We start from the raw sequence: 17,931 nt of genomic DNA on the forward strand, positions 1-17,931 counted from the left end.
AGTTCTCTGAACTACTCAAAACGTCTGCTACCGGTTCTCCAGAACTGCTCAGAACCTCCTGATTACCACCTCTGTCACCCTCCCAGTCCAAGAAGAAGCCCCTAAAATGAAGAAAAGGACAGAAATATAAACATGCATGGTCATCTTGGTGATATTATTTGTTTGGTGGTGCAAGATACCTTTTCATTACTCTTATTATTAATGAATGTGGAAGAATTAGTAGATTTCTCCCAGTATTGGAAGCCCTGGGTGAGAGAAACATCAAGTAAATAACATGGAATCTCCAAATGATGAAAACAAAAGAGAAGAAATATGGATTGATTTCTTAGCTGCTTTTTGTATCTGCTGATGCAATTTAATCTCATATCATAATCCAGAATCCACTGCAACAGGCATTAAGTTTATTTTCACAACAAGTGCGAAACAGAGGTCAAATGTAAAAATAAGAAACAATGCAGTTCAATGAGAAGTATTAAGAAACTTTATTTTTTTATGATACATCCAAGAGCCAGAAGCAAGAAAGGGGGTGGGTGTTGCCTGCAATGCTAATACTCATTAAGAAACATGTCAAAAGTTGAGCCAAGGCCAAAAGGCTCTCCAGCATTCTGTTTCATTCACAAATTACTCTAGGTTTTCTATGCCTGAAGCCTCTCAAGGTCCATCTCAGATCTATCTTGTCTTTTCACCCTTCTTCCCTTGTTGAAGGCAGATTTTCGGATTTTGTGTTTTCTGATCAAGATGATATGCTTTGAACCAGATTTCACCCGCAACCTTCAAGGAACTAAAAATAACAGAAAGTAAGTTTCTCTTCCTTGCCATGAGAGTTAAGTCCTACTTAGGAAAAGCCTGCCTCTGATTCAAGCAGAAAAGTGAATTCAAGTGCAGTAAATTGAGGACAGAAAGAGTAGCACAAAAATCTCTCAGTGAGTGATACTTATCCTTTTAGGTATTTCACATGTCTTGACAGTATGCTTTATATTAGGGGTGAAATCCAGGAGGTTCTGGAGAACCGGTAGTGGAAATTTTGAGTAGTTTGGAGAACCAGAAAGTACTGTCTCTGGCTGACCCCAGAGTGGGGTGGGAATGGAGATTTTGCAATATCTTTCCCCTGCCATCCCCACCAAGCCATGCCCACAGAACCAGTAGTAAAAAAAATTGAATTTCACCACTGCTTTATATGGACTTATATAAAGTCTAGATTAAGTAGTACTTTATCTAAGCACCCAAATTTCATAGTCATGATGATAGGGAGAAGGCAGAGTCTGCCTATCTTTAGGAGGCCATCTGGGTGTGTAATTTTCATGCAAACAATATGGAAATAGTTTGCCATTGCCTGTTTGATGTTAACTGATAACTAATTATTTAATACTAAATAATTTTATAAAAATTCCATGTGATAGAACACATGCTTAAGGACTAGCATCTCTCTCTTTCTACTACTAGGCTTATTTTTATTCTTAAAGGAGCTACATCCAAAATCTTTCTTCTCATTAGCAGTTTAATACTTTGCACACCAGATCTCTTTTGCTTAGTTGACATATTCACATGTATATAAGTATGTCCATATAATTGCATGTTCTCCTTCCCCCAACTCTTGAGAGCAAAACCACGCAGATCCTTCATTTGATTTGATTCATTTGATCTGTTGGGCTAACCTTTATATGTTGAATATTTCCTAGATCCCCAACTCCTCTTCTAAACTGATAGTCTGATACTTACTACACAATGTCAGCAAAGCCAGTGAAGAGAGGTTTTGACTGATACTCAATACCATGTTTAGCACACATGGATTTCGCCAAAGGAGCCACCTTCCAAAGGTTGTGCCGAGGCATCGTAGGGAAGAGACTATAGGCAGAAAGGAAGGCAAAGAAGTTGTGATACTTTACTATCTTTTTGCCTTATTCAAACTATGAAGCAGTTTCTCACTGATAGCTTAAAATCTTATTGCCCTAAATCAGTACTCACTGGTGCTCAATTTGAAAATTCAGGTGCCCCGTTACCCAGTCATTGAAAAAAGATTGATTCACATTGCACGTTGACTGAACCTGGGAGAAGAGAGAAAGACAGATGTTAGTCCAGACATGCTGTGAATGAAGGAAGATCAAGCAAATGTCCACAATATATATTTATATTTGTCCATGATTTATATTTATATTCATGTTGGTTTGTTTGTATGTATTGGTCTGTATTTATTTCTAGAAAAACATATTGAATTTTGGAAATCTTAAATTATATTACCCTAATAGTAGAGTTTAAATACTCATTTGTTATCAAATCGGATAGTCACCAGAGTACAGCTTTGAAAATATGGAGAATTAAAATATAATTCTAGTAATATACTTATTTTTCATTTTGTGAAACATTTCTTTTCAATAGTAATTTTCAAATCTTCCCCTTACTTATTCCAGACTGAACCAAGCTGTCTGGAATGATTTGAACTCACAGGCCTCCTTTTCTAAAAAGAATGTCCTGGGACAGTTGACATCATGGTGAGAATAGCTGGAAAATAGCAAGGCTCTTCTGAACCCCATGAAATCCAACAGGTAAATGCTGATGGGAGACCTTATAGCTATCCTGGAGGGACAGTGAAGGAAGGAAAGGCTCTTTGCTGACCTTGAGAAACTTACAATTTCCTTGTTAGGTGCAAAGCAAGCTCTCCCGAACGACAGCAGGGGCAACTGCCATTTTGGGGCAGTCACGAAGGTGGGGCAACTGGGACAGTAAAATGTGTGCAGGAGTGATATTGAAGAAGAACAGTGTGGTGGCTGTGTGAGGAAATTTGTGGTTTTTTAATACTTCTGTCAGAAATGCCCCTTTCTAGAAAAGATTGATCAACAGTGGGGCTGAAAAAGAAGGGGGTAGTTTTGTCAAGCCTCCACCCCCTGAAACAGTGGCGGATAAGCACAGAGCTGAAAGAGATGCAAAATAAGATATATTGTTTGATTATTTGGATACTCTAAATGCTAAAAGAAGAAAAGCAGAGTGGCCATCTAAGGATTTAATAAACTCTTATTTGGATTAAAATTTGGTTCCAGAACTGAAAAAGAATATGGTGTAAACAAAGGAAACTAGGGAAGAGAAGTAGAAGAGAAACAGTGCAACAGCGACATCTTCTGGCCAGAGCAAAACCCAGAGGGGGAAGTGTGAAAAAGTAGAGGGAAGAAAGCGTGGATTAGAAATTAATCCTGAACAGTATATTGGAAACAATGTTACAAGACTATCATAAGAATTAAATAAATTGTCTGCACCTGGAATTTGTTTACTGAAAAATTTACAGAGAAAGAGAGTGGAAATACTGTAAGCTGTAAACACTGTAGCTCTTTGATTGGATACAGACACTAGTAGCTGTATAATTGAGCAACTGGAATTTGGGAATAATAGAAATTGCTTAAAAGATAAAAGAAGAATTCAACATCTCAGCTTTTAACATCTTTCCCTGTAGATCAGTGGTTCTCAATCTTCCTAATGCCTTTAATACAGTTCCTTATGTTGTGGTGACTCCCAACCATAAAATTATTTTTGTTACTACTATGTAACTGTAATTTTGCTACTGTTATGAACCATAATGTAAATATCTGATATGCAGGATGTATTTTTATTGCTATAAATTGAACATAATTAAAGCATAGTGATTAATCAAAAACAATATGTAATTATATATTATGAAATAGTTATTTCTAATTACAAATAAATGAAAATTTGTCTTGAAGCATGGTGTAGCACAGGGGTCGGCAATCTTAAACACTCAAAGAGCCATTTGGATCCGTTTCCCACAGAAAAGAAAACACTGGGAGCTACAAAACATGGGTGTGGCCAACTCAACATCACTCCCACTCAGTCACATGACATCCCCCCTCCAGACAAGCCTACCCAGGTTTCATGGCTCAGTGTTTTCTGTGGGAATAGGGTCTCTCTCACTCCTCTCCCCCTCACTCTCATTTCTGTTTTTCTCTGTTTTTCCTCTCCCTTTCTTTTTCTTTCCTCCCCTTTCCCTCTTTCTTTTTCTTTCTTTCTCATTGAACATGATAGCAAATCTAAAATAAAGTTATTAATTGTAGGAAATTGCTTCTCTGCCATCTTTTCATAGTGAACTCTAAGTTGATAGAAGCTGGCAAGATTGTACTAACAGCAATAGGATATATATATTGATTTCTTTTGTGTTTGACAATATAATATGTTATCCAAAATTATAAATAATCTTATTTTCAGATGCATTTTTGGGGCATCTCTGTTATTTTCTTTAAAAAATATCAGGCTTGCTTCCAATTTGTGCCTTCTGGCAAACTGCAGTTTTCTTGGCAAGAGATCTAGCTTGCCATTGCTTTCGTCATAGGTCTGAAAAAGTTAGTTTCTTTCTTTCTTTTTTCTTTCTTTCTTTTCTCCTCCTTTCTTTCCCCCTGATTTTCCCCCTCTCTTTTCCCACACTCTCATTCTCCTCCTTCAGCTCTCTTTCATTTCTTTCTCCCTCTCCCCCTTCTCCCTCTAATTTGTTTCCCTCTATTTTTCCTCTCTCCCACTCTCTCCTTACAGCTCTCTTTCATTTCTCTCCTCTCTCTCTCTCTCTCTCTCTTTCTCCCCTTTTCTCTTTCATCTCTTTCTTGCGCATGCAAGCAAAATACCCTCTTGGACCGAGATCACGGCGGCGGGGACAGCAACTCTTTCCGCTGCTGCCACTGAGAAGTAACTAGCTGGCTGCGATGCGCAGGAGAGCCACGCTGTGCAGGAGACTCCTCAGCGCCAGACTCAGGTCAGTGCCAGCCGCGGTCCCCTTCATGATGGCTCAGGAAAGAGCTGGAGCAGCCGTCTCTGGATGCAGAGAGGGAAGAGTTCAAGAGCCCTGTGCAAGGAGAGCCCTGTGCAGCGCAGGAGAACTGGAACTCTTCCCTCCCTGCACTCAACCAGCTGCTGCTGCTGCTCTCAATTCCCCCACTTCCTGAGCCAACACAAAGGGGACAGCGGCTCGTACCGACCTGAATCTGTCGCTCGGGAGTCTTCTACGCAGCATGGCTCCCCTGTGCTGCATACCCAGTTACTCACCTCATTGCGCAGTGGCGACAGCGGGAATCGTTGCGCCCTCCGCCTTGATCCTGGCTCAGGAGGGTATTTTGCTTGTGCGCGCACACAAGAGATGAGCAGCTAATGATCTCCCCCTTGGATCCCGGCGGAACTAAGCGGAATTCAGTGGAGCAAGGCGTGTGCACTGTAGGAGCTCCTGGGCACGAACAGTCACTGAAAAATGCCTACATGGGAGGCCGGCCGGACTAGCCTGCTGGGAAGCCCGTAAGTCTTCTGGCAAATCTAATTCTGGCGTACGGGGAACCCGAGCCACTCCTTCCCTTCGGGCCGGTTTCTCGCCAGCCTCTCCACGGGAGGCTCCTTGGCAACCCCTGTGAAAAGGTTGTTCGACCCCCAAAGGGGTCGCAACCTACAGGTTGAGAACCGCTGCTTTAGATTCATATGAAATGAGAGGCATTTTAAAGGAGGTGGGTGTACTTTTCAAAATGTAATGGACATGATGCAGAAAGGTTTTAAGGAGACTATGGGAAAAATGGAAAATTCCATACAAGGGTTAATGAGCGAAGATCAAGTTGTCCAGGAAAATGAGGAGCTAACAAAAGAAAGGGAAAAGCCAATAAAAGACATGAAAAAGGGGGATAATAAAGAGGAGATAAGAATAAAAATAATAGTGGTGGATGAATTAAAACAGGGGAGAAATATATTAGGAAAGTTGAATGAAATGATTGAAAGGAAGAAAAGGGCTGGGATAGAAAGATTAGAAGTTAGGCAGCGGAAAAGGGTGGAGATGGCAGGAATATTTAGACCAAACATCCAAGAAGTAGATATAGATAAAATTAGAGATGTAAGGGAGGAATATGGGAGACAGCCCCCCCCCCCCCAGCATAACAATTAAATTATCGAGGTGGGCAAAAGATAATGGTGGGATTATTTTTTTCCTTCTCTTTATTGCCTGTTTGGACTTGCCTTGCCTTTTCCTTTCTTTTCTTTAAGGCATAGCAATTATAAAGTTGAAGTGGGCAATGAGGTGATGAAGGCATGATTTTCTTCTCTGTTGTTATTTTTGAGTTACTCTTCCCTATATCTCCCTCTATTTTCTTTTTTCTTTTTATTTCCTTTTTTTCTTTTCTGACATAGGATATACTTAATCTTATATGTTATTAACTGCTAGATAAGAGAGACAGAAGTTAGAAAAGAAGAGATATTAAAAGATGAAGTATTAAAGAGAAGAGTTGTTAAAGTACATAATGCCAAGTATTACTGTTATTGTATCACTATGTTATTACAATATTACTATTATGTGGTAATAGTGGAGATAAATGTGACAACAAAGACGAATATTATGATTGTTTAAATGTGATTGTACCCAGACAACCCACTGTTTAATAAAAATTGGATTGAATAAATAAAATAAATAAAACTTGGGGGGGAGGGGAGAATATCCTGATCTGGATGAAAACCAGATGCTGGGAGTGGAAAATTTTCCTGCACTGGCCGGTTTCTCTTTCAGTTAGTACTATTATCTTAAAATGAGGCCAAAGAATATTTGTTCTACTCATCTCATTTCCATTTTTATAAAGTCCAAACAAAAGCAATGTCAATCATAATCTATAAGAAAAGGCATAGCATTTCTAAACACACTTCAAACTTTTCTATGATAGGAAAAGCACGGTAAAAGAAATAATAATAGGTAAAAATAACTTCCAAAAAGGAATTCAGTTTTCACATGTGCAAATTATAATTGATTATTATGGATCTGTGAATTATTTTCATATAATAAAATTACGCAGACAAGCTAAAGTTTAATCATATACAGCCATCAATTTTATCTCCCAGATCTCTCTTACCTGTGTCGAGAACCAATCCATGTTTTTATCATGATCGATGGGCATAGGAAGATGGTTCGTCTGTGATATCCATGTAAATATAATACTCTCAAGAACACTGAGAGACAGAAATGAGGCAAAGTCAGGCAAATTAGGCAAAGTGAAACTATATCTACACAAACAAGCCTTTTAAGTAGAATAGTGGGACAAATTTATTCGTTTGTTTGTTAGGCTTAGAATGCAAGTCATTTATTAGACCTAATGATGCCTTTCTATGGAAATCAATACATTTCTAACACTCCTCCAGTGACAATGAGTCAGATTCAAACCAAAGACCAGGACCCCCAATCTTTCTGAGTTAGTGGACAAATTTGGAAGGTTGACCAGATACTATGGAAACTGATCCCAAATGGAGACTACAGAGTGGCTTGGCTTTATCCCAGATAGCTATTATAATGGCAATGGTAGAATTTAAGCCCACACATATGGAATTTAGGAGAAGGATAATCTAGAGCCGGGATGACGGACCTATGGCATGTGTGCCACAGATGGCAGGCGGAGCCATTTGTCAGGGTACGGGAGGCGTTGCCCTGTCAGCTGGACAGCATGCATGCGCACACTGGCTAGCTGAGTTCAGCCTTTTTAAAAGCCATTTTTCGCCCTCCCAAGGCTCCAGAGGCTTTATAGGAGCCTGGGGGGGGGGTGAAAAGAGCCTCTCCACCCTCCCCCTCAGAGGCCCTCCGGAGGCTTCGGAGCTTCCCTGAAGCTCCGGAGTGCAAAAAACCAGCCCTATGGGCAAACAGGAAGTTCGGGAATGGACTTCCGGTTTGCTCATAGAGTGGTTTAAGCCCTCCGGAGGCTTCAGGGATTTTCAGAGAAGTAAAAAGGACCCTACGAGTAAACCAGAAGTCACTTCCGGTATGCTCAGAGGGTCAGTTTAGAGGACTAATAACCACCCTATGAGCAAACCGGAAGTGGGAGGAGGGCCTCTCTTGCGTGCATGCGCACTGGGGGGTTCGTGCATTGCATTATGGGTGAGGCACACCCACACACAACCCCCCTGCATTCCCCCCCCCTTTATGGCACATGAACTAAAAAAGGTTCGCCATCGCTGATCTAGGGAATGGTCAGGGTCTGGGAAGGGATAGTGAAACACAAAGTACATATGATGAACAGTACTTCAAAAGAAGGAGGTATCCCAAAACACCCTTGAATCCCAATATGGGGTTGAAGGCAAGAAAGAATCGGATAAAATATGCCAGAGTCCATGCAATTTCCTGTAGAAGAGAAGAGAAGGAATGGAGATTAGAATAGCATCTTTCCTTGCCCCAAGTAGACACCCTACATGGCATCTTACTCAGATCCAGATGTATATCTTCTGGAAACTCTGCTCTGTTTACTGCCCATTTTGACAGAACCAGTTCTACCCTGGGTTCTTTTTTAATGGATTGACAGATTTAACTGACTGAAAAGAGCCATAGAAAAATTCACTACACAAGATTGCATATGCTTGGTTTTCTTTAAAGTACAATATTTGGAGCTGACGTCATTCCAAAAAGTGATAGAGATGGAAAGAAGTTTCTTTCCATGTTGTTATTAGGTTTTTTTTTAGTTAATCAGGGAAGACAAACTTTTTATGTAGTGATTATCAATACAAGAGACCAGGTGTGTTTTAAGCACAAGTGTTGCTCTGTGTATGGACCTGTTTGAGCTCATAAAAACATTATTTTCAATAACTGACATGTTTATGTGATATCAGGTGGGAATGTAGAGATTTTATTAGCTTTGATTATCCCACAAAATTCCAGCCATTTTTAATTTGTGTACTTGACAAGAATTCATGGCAAATTCCCACTTTAAACAAGGCTGGAAAAGTCTTGTCTCCCATCTTCTATTTTAGAAAAAAATAAGTCCAACCCCATTTCTAATCCCTCTAGATATTTTTTTTAAAAGATGAACCACAACTTTATAGTTGTATTCAAGCCACCATAAATCATTTTTTAATCAAAGCCCTCATAATCATTACTTGAGAAAACTAGATTGTAATTCTTGTACATTCTTAGTTCAGTCAATGTTATTGTCCAGTTGCCTCTAATGTTTCCCCATCATTCTTTCTATATGTTTGTTTTCCCAGGCAAGAATTGAATGCATTCTTCATAAAAGAAGGCATTGATAGCCAGCAATAGTTCATCTGGAAGCACTTTGGAATTGGCATTGATTTTCCCATTAACAATATCCCCATGCAAATTTTTATAAGCTCCTAAAATGGTTTAGCCTTTTCAAATCCTCTTAAAGAAATAAATTCTAAACCTGGAAACATACCATGGTCGGAGGGGTGTCTCAGTATTGTATTATTTAATATTTGGTATGGATTATTTGTGTACTCACCCTCCAGAGTTTGCGTTGGAATATAAAGTACAAGGAGTAAACTTGAAAAGAAGGCAGAACGATCAGTGGCAATGCTGTAGAAGGAAACAAGATGCATATAATCATTAACTGTCCTTTCTAAACATAAAAGAAGCATCAACCACAATCCTGAAATGATTTGTATCTACCATTTCATTTAACAATTATAATTGTACTTGAGAATCTCATCATCAAAAGTAAATTAACTCCAAAACTTGTATGTGGCAGACACTGCCTGAATTATGCCACTCAAACTATTCATGCTGGCTCCATTAGAACCAATTGACTAAAATACACTTGAATGAGCTAAAGGAAACTCTGTTATTCCTTGTGATAAGTGGACAATACTATCTTACTCTATTCAGATTTATTTAGAGGAAAGCCCTGGTAAATCCAGTGAGACCACCTCTCACGTGTTTCTATATTCATTCATAAGAGACATCTTGTAAAACTGCCCATCTTGTAAAATACAACACTGAGCAACTTACAACAATATAAAACCTAAAACTAGAGACAGGGCAAGCTACTAGTATATATAAAGAGAGCAAACCCAACTACCTTCTAGCACCGATGATGTTACCTAATTGGGTAATGAAACGTCTGCAAGAAAATTACTGGCCTCAAGCAGCACCAAGGACCCCACAGTTCCAACCCAGCTACAAATATTATCTTCTATTAGAATCACCTGAATAAAAGGCATTTTCCCTTCAAAAGAGGGGAGGGGTTAATAGTCCAGAGGAAAAGAAGCATAGAGGCACAACAAGGAAAGTTGCAAAATACAGAATACAATATTGTAATAGAATATAATAATTGTAATAATTATAATAATTGTAATTAAGGTAACAATATAGAAATAGTAATAGAATAAAATGTAAAGTAGAGGAAATAAGAAACACACTCATAGTCGGTTGGGAGACCGTGGGTGCTGGTTACACCCGGTCGCTCGTACCAACTCCCGCGTTCTAGGTGGTCAGGAGCTGCAGACCCAGGGCCTGAGGCTGTTGCTATGCAATGCGAGGTCCGTCGTTAATAAGGCCCCCCACATCTACGATCTAATTTTGGAGGGGGAGCCGGACCTCGCGGGAATAACGGAGACCTGGTTGGGCCACGAGGGAGGTTTACCCCTCGTGGAAATGTGCCCACCAGGCTACCGAGCATTTCACCAGCCCCGGGCCCAGGGAAGGGGTGGTGGGGTAGCAGCGATTATCCGGGAGGATTTAGAGCCAAGGGAGTCCACTGTGCCACAGACGTCCGGGTGTGAATCCCTTGTTGTGAAATGGGGCCCTGGGAGACAGTTGGGCCTGCTGATAGTATACCTGGCTCCTCGCTATACATCAGTGGCCCTGCCTGAACTCCTCGAGCTGATCGCATCGGTGGCGGTTGAGACCCCCAAACTCTTAGTGATGGGGGATTTTAACCTGCCATCGGTGGGAGAAGCATCCGAGGGGGTTCGGGAGTTCATGGCTTCCATGACAGCCATGGACCTGACTCAATTGATTCAGGGCCCGACACACGAGGGAGGACACACCCTGGACCTTGTTTTTGTCTCTGGCCAGTGGTTGAGTGATCTGGGAGGAGGGGACTTAACCATCACTCCCCTGTCATGGTCAGATCACTCACTCCTCCGACTCGACTTCCCTGGTGCTACCCCCCGCTGCGGGGAGGCGGAACCTGAAAACACTAGATGGTTCCGCCCCAGGCGCCTGATGGAACCAGATAGGTTCCAGACGGAGCTTGGGCCACCTCCTGCAACCCTGACCCGCCCCTGGGTAGAGGACCTGGTGGTCGCATGGAATAATGCGACTACCAGGGCCTTGAACCGGGTGGCGCCTTTGCGGCCTCTCCGGCGGCAACGATCCACCCTGGCTCCTTGGTTTACCGAGGAGCTCAGGGTGATGAAGCGCCGCAAGAGATGCCTAGAGAGTCGTTGGAGATCCTCCCAATCCGAATTTGACCGAGCACAGGTACGAGCCCATTTAAGGACGTACCTAGTGGCATTGAGAATGGCCAAACACCAATATTGTGCTGCTCTCATTGCATCCGCAGAAAACCGCCCTGCCGCCCTGTTTCGGGTGTCCCGCTCCCTTCTGTTTCAGAGGCCGCAGGAGGCCCCTTTACAGGGTAGGGCAGAGGAATTTGGGAAATATCTGCAGGATAAAATCGCTCAAATCCGGAAGGATTGGGTCCCCTTCAGTGGCCCAGTCGAGACGCCAGTGGCGAGTCTTGAGAAACCTTTTTGGGAGGAGTTTGACTTGGTTGTCATTGAGGATTTGGACAGATTGCGTGGACGACTGCGACCTACCACATGTTTACTGGACCCGTGTCCCTCCTGGCTTGTACTGGCATCCTGGAAGGTTACACGCGACTTACTCCTGGGCCTAGTGAACGCTTCGTTGGGTGAGGGGTCTCTTCCGGCCGCCTTGAAAGAGGCGGTGGTGAGACCCTTGCTCAAGAAGCCTTCCCTGGACCCTACGGAGCTGGCCAATTATCGTCCTGTCTCCAACCTTCCCTTTTTGGCGAAGGTTGTAGAGAGTGTGGTGGCTTCTCAGTTCCCACGACATCTGGAGGAGAATGATTATCTAGACCCGTGCCAGTCCGGCTTTCGCCCCGGGCACAGCACAGAGACGGCCTTGGTCGCGTTGGTAGATGATCTCTGGAGGGCCAGAGATAGGGGTTGTTCCTCTATCCTGGTCCTATTAGACCTCTCGGCGGCTTTTGATACCATCCACCATGGTATCCTGTTGCACCGACTGGAGGGGTTGGGGGTCTGGGGCACCGTTTTGCGGTGGTCCGGCTCCTACCTCTCTGGCCGGACGCAACGTGTGTTGGCAGGGGAGCAGAGGTTGACCCTAAGCCCCCTTACCTGTGGGGTGCCACAGGGGTCGGTCCTCTCGCCACTCCTGTTGAACACATACATGAAGCCGCTGGGTGAGATCATCCGTGGTTTCGGGGTGGGATATCATCTGTACGCTGATGATACTCAGCTGTACATTTCCACCCCGAACCACCCCGAACCACCCCGAACCACCCCGAACCACCCCAACGAGGCCGTCGAAGTGATGTCCCGGTGCGTGGAAGCCGTACGGGTCTGGATGGATGACAACCGACTCAGGCTCAACCCTTCCAAGACGGAGTGGCTGTGGGTTCCGGCCCCCCGGTTCAACCAGTTAATGCCATCTCTGGCCATTGGGGGCATTCAACTTGCCCCCGTGGAGCGGGCGCGCAATTTGGGCGTCCTCCTGGATGCCAGGCTGTCCATGGATGACCATGTGACAGCCGTGGCCAGGGGGGCGTTCCACCAGGTTCGCCTGGTGCGCCAATTTCGCCCCCTATTGGACCGGGACGCCCTATGCACAGTCACCCATGCGCTGGTGACGTCTCGCCTGGACTACTGTAACGCTCTCTACATGGGGCTTCCCTTGAAATGCACTCGGAGACTGCAGTTGGTCCAGAATGCAGCCGCACGGGTGATTATGGGGAGTACTAAGTACTCCCATGTGACACCTCTCCTGCGCGAGCTGCACTGGCTTCCTGTGGTCTATCGGGTGCGTTTCAAGGTTTTGATAACTATCTTTAAAGCGCTCCATGGCTCAGGACCTAGTTACTTGCGGGATCGTATTCTGCCCCATACATCCCTGCGACCAATTCGCTCGCACAGAGAGGGACTCCTCCAGGTGCCGTCCACCAGACAGTGTCAAGGGGCGGCGCCTAGGAGTAGAGCCTTCTCTGTGGCGGGCCCAGCCCTGTGGAATGACCTCCCTCCGGATATTAGGACTACGTCGGACCTCCGTTCCTTCAGAGTTAAGCTCAAGACCCACCTATTCCAATTAGCTGGCCTGGCTCAACCATGATCTAACTATATCGCTCCTGACGGGTTTTTATTAGTGTAATTCAATTGAATTTATTTATTGGGGTTTTTAAATATTGTGACTTTTTAATTGTTTTAATTGTTAATTGTTTAATTGTTTTTTAGCTATCAGCCTACCTCCTCCTTGTATACGTCTTATATACGTCCTTGTTATATGTATGTCCTGTCCAGATTTGTATTGTATTGTATTGTATTGTACTTTGCATTTTATTTCTTTTATTGTACGCCGCCCCGAGTCCTTCGGGAGAGGGTGCGGCTTAGAAATAAATAAATATTCTATTCTATTCTATTCTATTCTATTCTATTCTATTCTATTATACTTGTAAGTTACACATTTTGCTTTTATATCTTGGGTTTTTTTCATAATAAAATATCTCCCTAACCCTTATAGGAAGGGATTTTTTTTAACTTGTTCAGAGTCCAACATGTTAGTGGTTCTTGAGACTCAGACTCCACACTTAATCTAATTGGAGAGCGTTTTTTAAAAAAATACTTATGACAGAGGTTCCTTCTGAACTGCTGTAAGGAGCTAGTTGTGGTGCCACTAGCTTGACTGGCTTCAATAAAGGATGGACCAAGTCATGGAGTTCATGAGATTCAATCGTTATTAGCTTGGATGGCAGCGTGGTAGCTTTCAAAGGCCATCTGAAGGAAGACCAGTGGATATCCTTGGTTGGTTATTGTGAGAATGGACTGCTGAACTTGATGGTCCAGGGGTTAGATCCAGCAGGCACCATTTATGATCTTATCAATAAAGCAGTTTCAAAAAGAAAAACAACTGCTGGTGAAGAGGTTGGACTATATTCTCCATTATGTTCCTGTCTCTCTTCCATGGCAATTTTCTTCCACAGTAATTTGATTTATGATGCTCCTCAGTTGTGTCTATAGAGCATCAAATAATTGAGCAGTTGCATGAGAAAGTGCAGTACCCTCTCCAGGTTGGCATTTCTCTTTTTGCACTGTTTAGGCATGGTCTGTTTCTGAAGGTATGGACTTAAAATCAGGATGCCTCCCTCCACCTTAAATATGTATATTAAACTCATGGGAATCTGTGTGTTCTCAGAAAGGAAAGATTTCCTTCTCATTCTCTGCAATGTTCTGTAGTTGCTACCACGGCTCATCTTCTTCCCTCCTCCTCTTTATCTTATCATGATCATTTATCTTAATAAGAGTTGTTATTAATCTGCACTGTGCTGGGGATTATGTAGAATGCATATAAATAATATGCCCATGAGCTCATGGTTGAAAAGATAAGAGTCCAAAGATGATGTGAAAATGGTTTTTTTGACAGAAGAAAAAGTTCATTTGGAGTTTAACAGGAGGTAGGGGGAGAAAAGATACTCACTGAAGAAGAAATACTTGTGCTGATAGTTATAAGGCATGTATTTCTTTTTCTGCAAACCCAACTGTAAAAGAAAGGCATGAAAAAAGCAAATAACTTTCAATAGGTGATTACAACTTAAGGCTCCATTTCTATAACATCCTTTTCATCTGCTCTGTGAAATAAATTCTCAGGCAGGAAAAAAGAAAAAAAAGTGAGATGTACATAGCTGTCACAATAATAAATTGTAATTGTGATAGTTAGAATAGATTGCAGTCTTTATTTTCAAATATTCCAGGTGCAGAAACACATGGCAGAGCGAGATAGCTTTTAAAATTAAGCCCTACAATAGAAATACAGAAAGAACAGTCTTAAACTTAGATTTCTTAGTCAGGAAAGGAAGCTGTCCCTTTTGGTAGCAGAAACACTAGATAAACTTTTACTAATCTTCCCATTAGTAGAAGGCCCCAAAGGAAAGTATTACTGATGGACCTGGATCTGATGGGTTCAAAGTGTTCCATTGTCCCAATATCAGCTCTTCAGCCACACCATCCTATAGCCACCAAAATAAATGTCCCGACTGATTTCAGAAAAGGTGAATTAACAATAAAAAGGGAATCCAAAATCTCAGCTAAATAGGCAGCTTCTTCATTTTGATATTTTTACTGACTGCCACATCCTCAGAACCTCACAACCATCAGAGATAGAACATTCTCTACCAGTACTTCTGCTTGTGAGACATAAGTAATTCTATATTTTCTTTGTTTGAAGAAACAGCCAAGGCAGAATATGCTTATCAAATCTGAAAGAATCCACTGAGATAATTCACACAATAGTCAGTCCAATCCATAACATTAACCAGAGAAAGAGCAAAAGGGAACAAACAAAGAGATGCTTAAGCTCCATACCACCCTCCATCTTTTAATCTATCCTATTCCTATCCGAGCTGCCAGGATTTTTGGACAGGAAGACAATCTGTTACTTTGCTTCCCTAACTCACCTTCTTGGGATTGCGCTCACATGGCCATAAAAACTTGCTGCTTTCCTCAGAATCCTTTTGTACATGATTTTTCAGTCAATCCCGTGAGCTAATTCCCTCAATAATCCAGTTCATAATATTCAACTATAGCAATAAGCTACCATAGGAGAACCAGTTTTAAGGCATCAGGCTAGAAACTGCAAGATTGTGAGTTCTAGTTTCTCCTTGGACAATGCCACCCAGCCTTAGAAAGCAGGGGTCCATTATCAGTGGTGGGATTCAAACTTTTTTACTACCGGTTCTGTGGACATGGCTTTGTGGGCATGGCAGGGGAAAGGATACTGCAAAATCCCCATTCCATCCCCTCTCTCAAAATTTCCACTGCCGGTTCTCCAGAACCTGTCAGAACTTGCTGGATACCACCTTTGGTCCATATAGAGAAATACACTTTTGTTATGGCCACCTTGGGTGAACATTTTGTCCAACCCTACTAATCTACTATCTCAGTGAGATCTGTCTTATCAAATGCTGCTAATAAATATAAATACTAAACCCAGTAGACTGTGTTCAACTCTAACAAATTGACAATGAAATGGCTTAGCAGTTGCTGTTCTGAATGCTGATCTGAAAGGAGAATGGCCAGGGTTCAGTAAAATCTTTTGTCATCTAAGCAGTTGCTTCTTACCTCCAAAGAAAGAGTTTCCCCTAATGACAAAATAAAGGGATGAACTGAAACATCTGGGTCCTTCTCAATACAGTTGGGTTTAGCATGATGCTGGGAATGGTGCAAAGACCACCAATTAGCTGAAAGCCCCTGTAGAGGAAGAGGGAAAGAAAACATTTTAAAAGATTGCTTGGCTATTTAGTGCTCTGCTTTGAAGAGGTAATGGAGAGGAGATTCCATTGAACCTTTGAATCGGATTTTCAAATAAGTTTGAGATGCTGAATCAGCTGACTCTGAATTATCTTGGAGAGGTTCAAAACAGTTTGAAGATTAAGTGCACTTTCTAACTTTGAAGTATCTCAAGCATTCATTGCATATGTGGACAAAACTGGGGGAATTTTGAGTACTGTAATAAGTTCCCTGACATTAACATGAGTAGGTGGCAAATGAGTTTTATCACCTTTAAAAACCCTGCCTGTCAAAGCACTGGAAGAGGTGCTGCTCTGCTATTTGTGAGATTCACCTGTGGGGACAAACAGAAAACAAAATAGAGACCTACATCTATTCTGCTCTGTCTCTCTTTTAATGAGTCTTGCTTTTTCTTGCTTCCATACCATTTTATTCTTAATTTTTCTTCGATTCACCTGTAGTGCAGTCCCTATTAGCTTTGGGTCCAGTATTTTCCTTCCTTTGTCACTGGCATTTAATCAGGATTATTGATCAGGTAATTTTATCACTGGCATTTAATCAGACAAAAGCAGGTGAAAATAACACCTGACATGCTCATCTAATTTCGCTGATAATGTTGATAAAAAGATTTTAATAGCAGTGCTAGGAAATAGATTATAGCAAAATGATACCATTTGTTATTAAGAATGTTCAAGCAGGGTAAAAAAACTAGGCAAGCAACAGATGATATTGGATTTACTGTAGATGTAATAGACTTAAAATAAAGGTCAATTTGTAATCTCATTATTAGATGCTGAAAAACTTTTGATAAAATACACAAACAATTCATGTTCATTATCTGTCTGTCTGTCTGTCTGTCTGTCTGTCTGTCTGCCTGCCTGCCTGCCTGCCTGCCTGCCTGCCTGCCTACCTACCTACCTTCCTATCTATCTATCTATCTAATTATCTATCTATCTATCTATCTATCTATCTATCTATCTATCTATCATCTATCTATCTATCTATCTACCTATCTATCATTCTATCTATCTTTATGGCTGTGTGTGTATGTTCCAGCATAACTCTGGAATGCCTTTAGCAATTTCAACCAAGCTTAATACACAGATGACTTTTTGTCTGGAAAGTCTATTGGGGTAAGACACCCCAACACCCCCTGGGTATGTGTGTGTCTGTGTCTCTGTGTGTATATTCCAGCATCACTCTGGAATACCTGGGCTGCTGAAATGAAAAGGAATGAATTGCATCTATAGTGTCAAATCACAGTACTTTTGAAAGTGGTAGTTTGCATTTTGGATTGAAGTTCTGTTAAGATACAGGCTATTGTGCCTTAAAATGGCATCTAATGTACAGCACAGCACAGTTGCCATGGTAACAGCTTCACAGTACTCCATAAGGGGGCTTCTTTTGGTAAGGGGTATTGGTTATAAATAAATACCCAGGGAATGCCAGGTTATCTGCTAGTGTTTAATCGATTTGAAAATCCCTTGGAATTCATAAAAGGGATTAAGAATATTATATCTGCTACTAAAGTAAAATTTAATGACATTTTCTCCCACTTTTCCACAATTTAGAGAAACTAGAAACAGATAAATAACACAACACATTTGATATTTACTCATGAAACTTTTTCATGTATATTTGCAAAATTCCATATCCTTTCCC

At 41.8% G+C, this 17,931-nt stretch overlaps 1 protein-coding gene across 1 annotated transcript; it reads right to left on the reverse strand.

Moving 5' to 3' along the window:
- Positions 1-458: 458 nt before the first annotated feature.
- Positions 459-16,709, reverse strand: LOC309382328 (acyl-CoA (8-3)-desaturase-like). Its single transcript, XM_081971834.1, has 8 exons — positions 16,102-16,709; positions 14,462-14,522; positions 9,231-9,304; positions 8,022-8,119; positions 6,864-6,960; positions 1,966-2,045; positions 1,720-1,845; positions 459-781 (listed from the first exon to the last, which is right to left on the reverse strand). The coding sequence occupies exons 1-8, from the start codon at positions 16,255-16,257 to the stop codon at positions 670-672; spliced, it is 804 nt and encodes a 267-aa protein (XP_081827960.1). The 5' UTR covers positions 16,258-16,709; the 3' UTR covers positions 459-669.
- Between the last annotated feature and the right edge of the window lie 1,222 nt (positions 16,710-17,931).

The sequence above is a fragment of the Natrix helvetica genome, assembly GCF_964273705.1.
Source record: "Natrix helvetica genome assembly, contig: HAP1_SCAFFOLD_197, whole genome shotgun sequence".
Lineage (NCBI taxonomy): Eukaryota > Metazoa > Chordata > Lepidosauria > Squamata > Natricidae > Natrix > Natrix helvetica.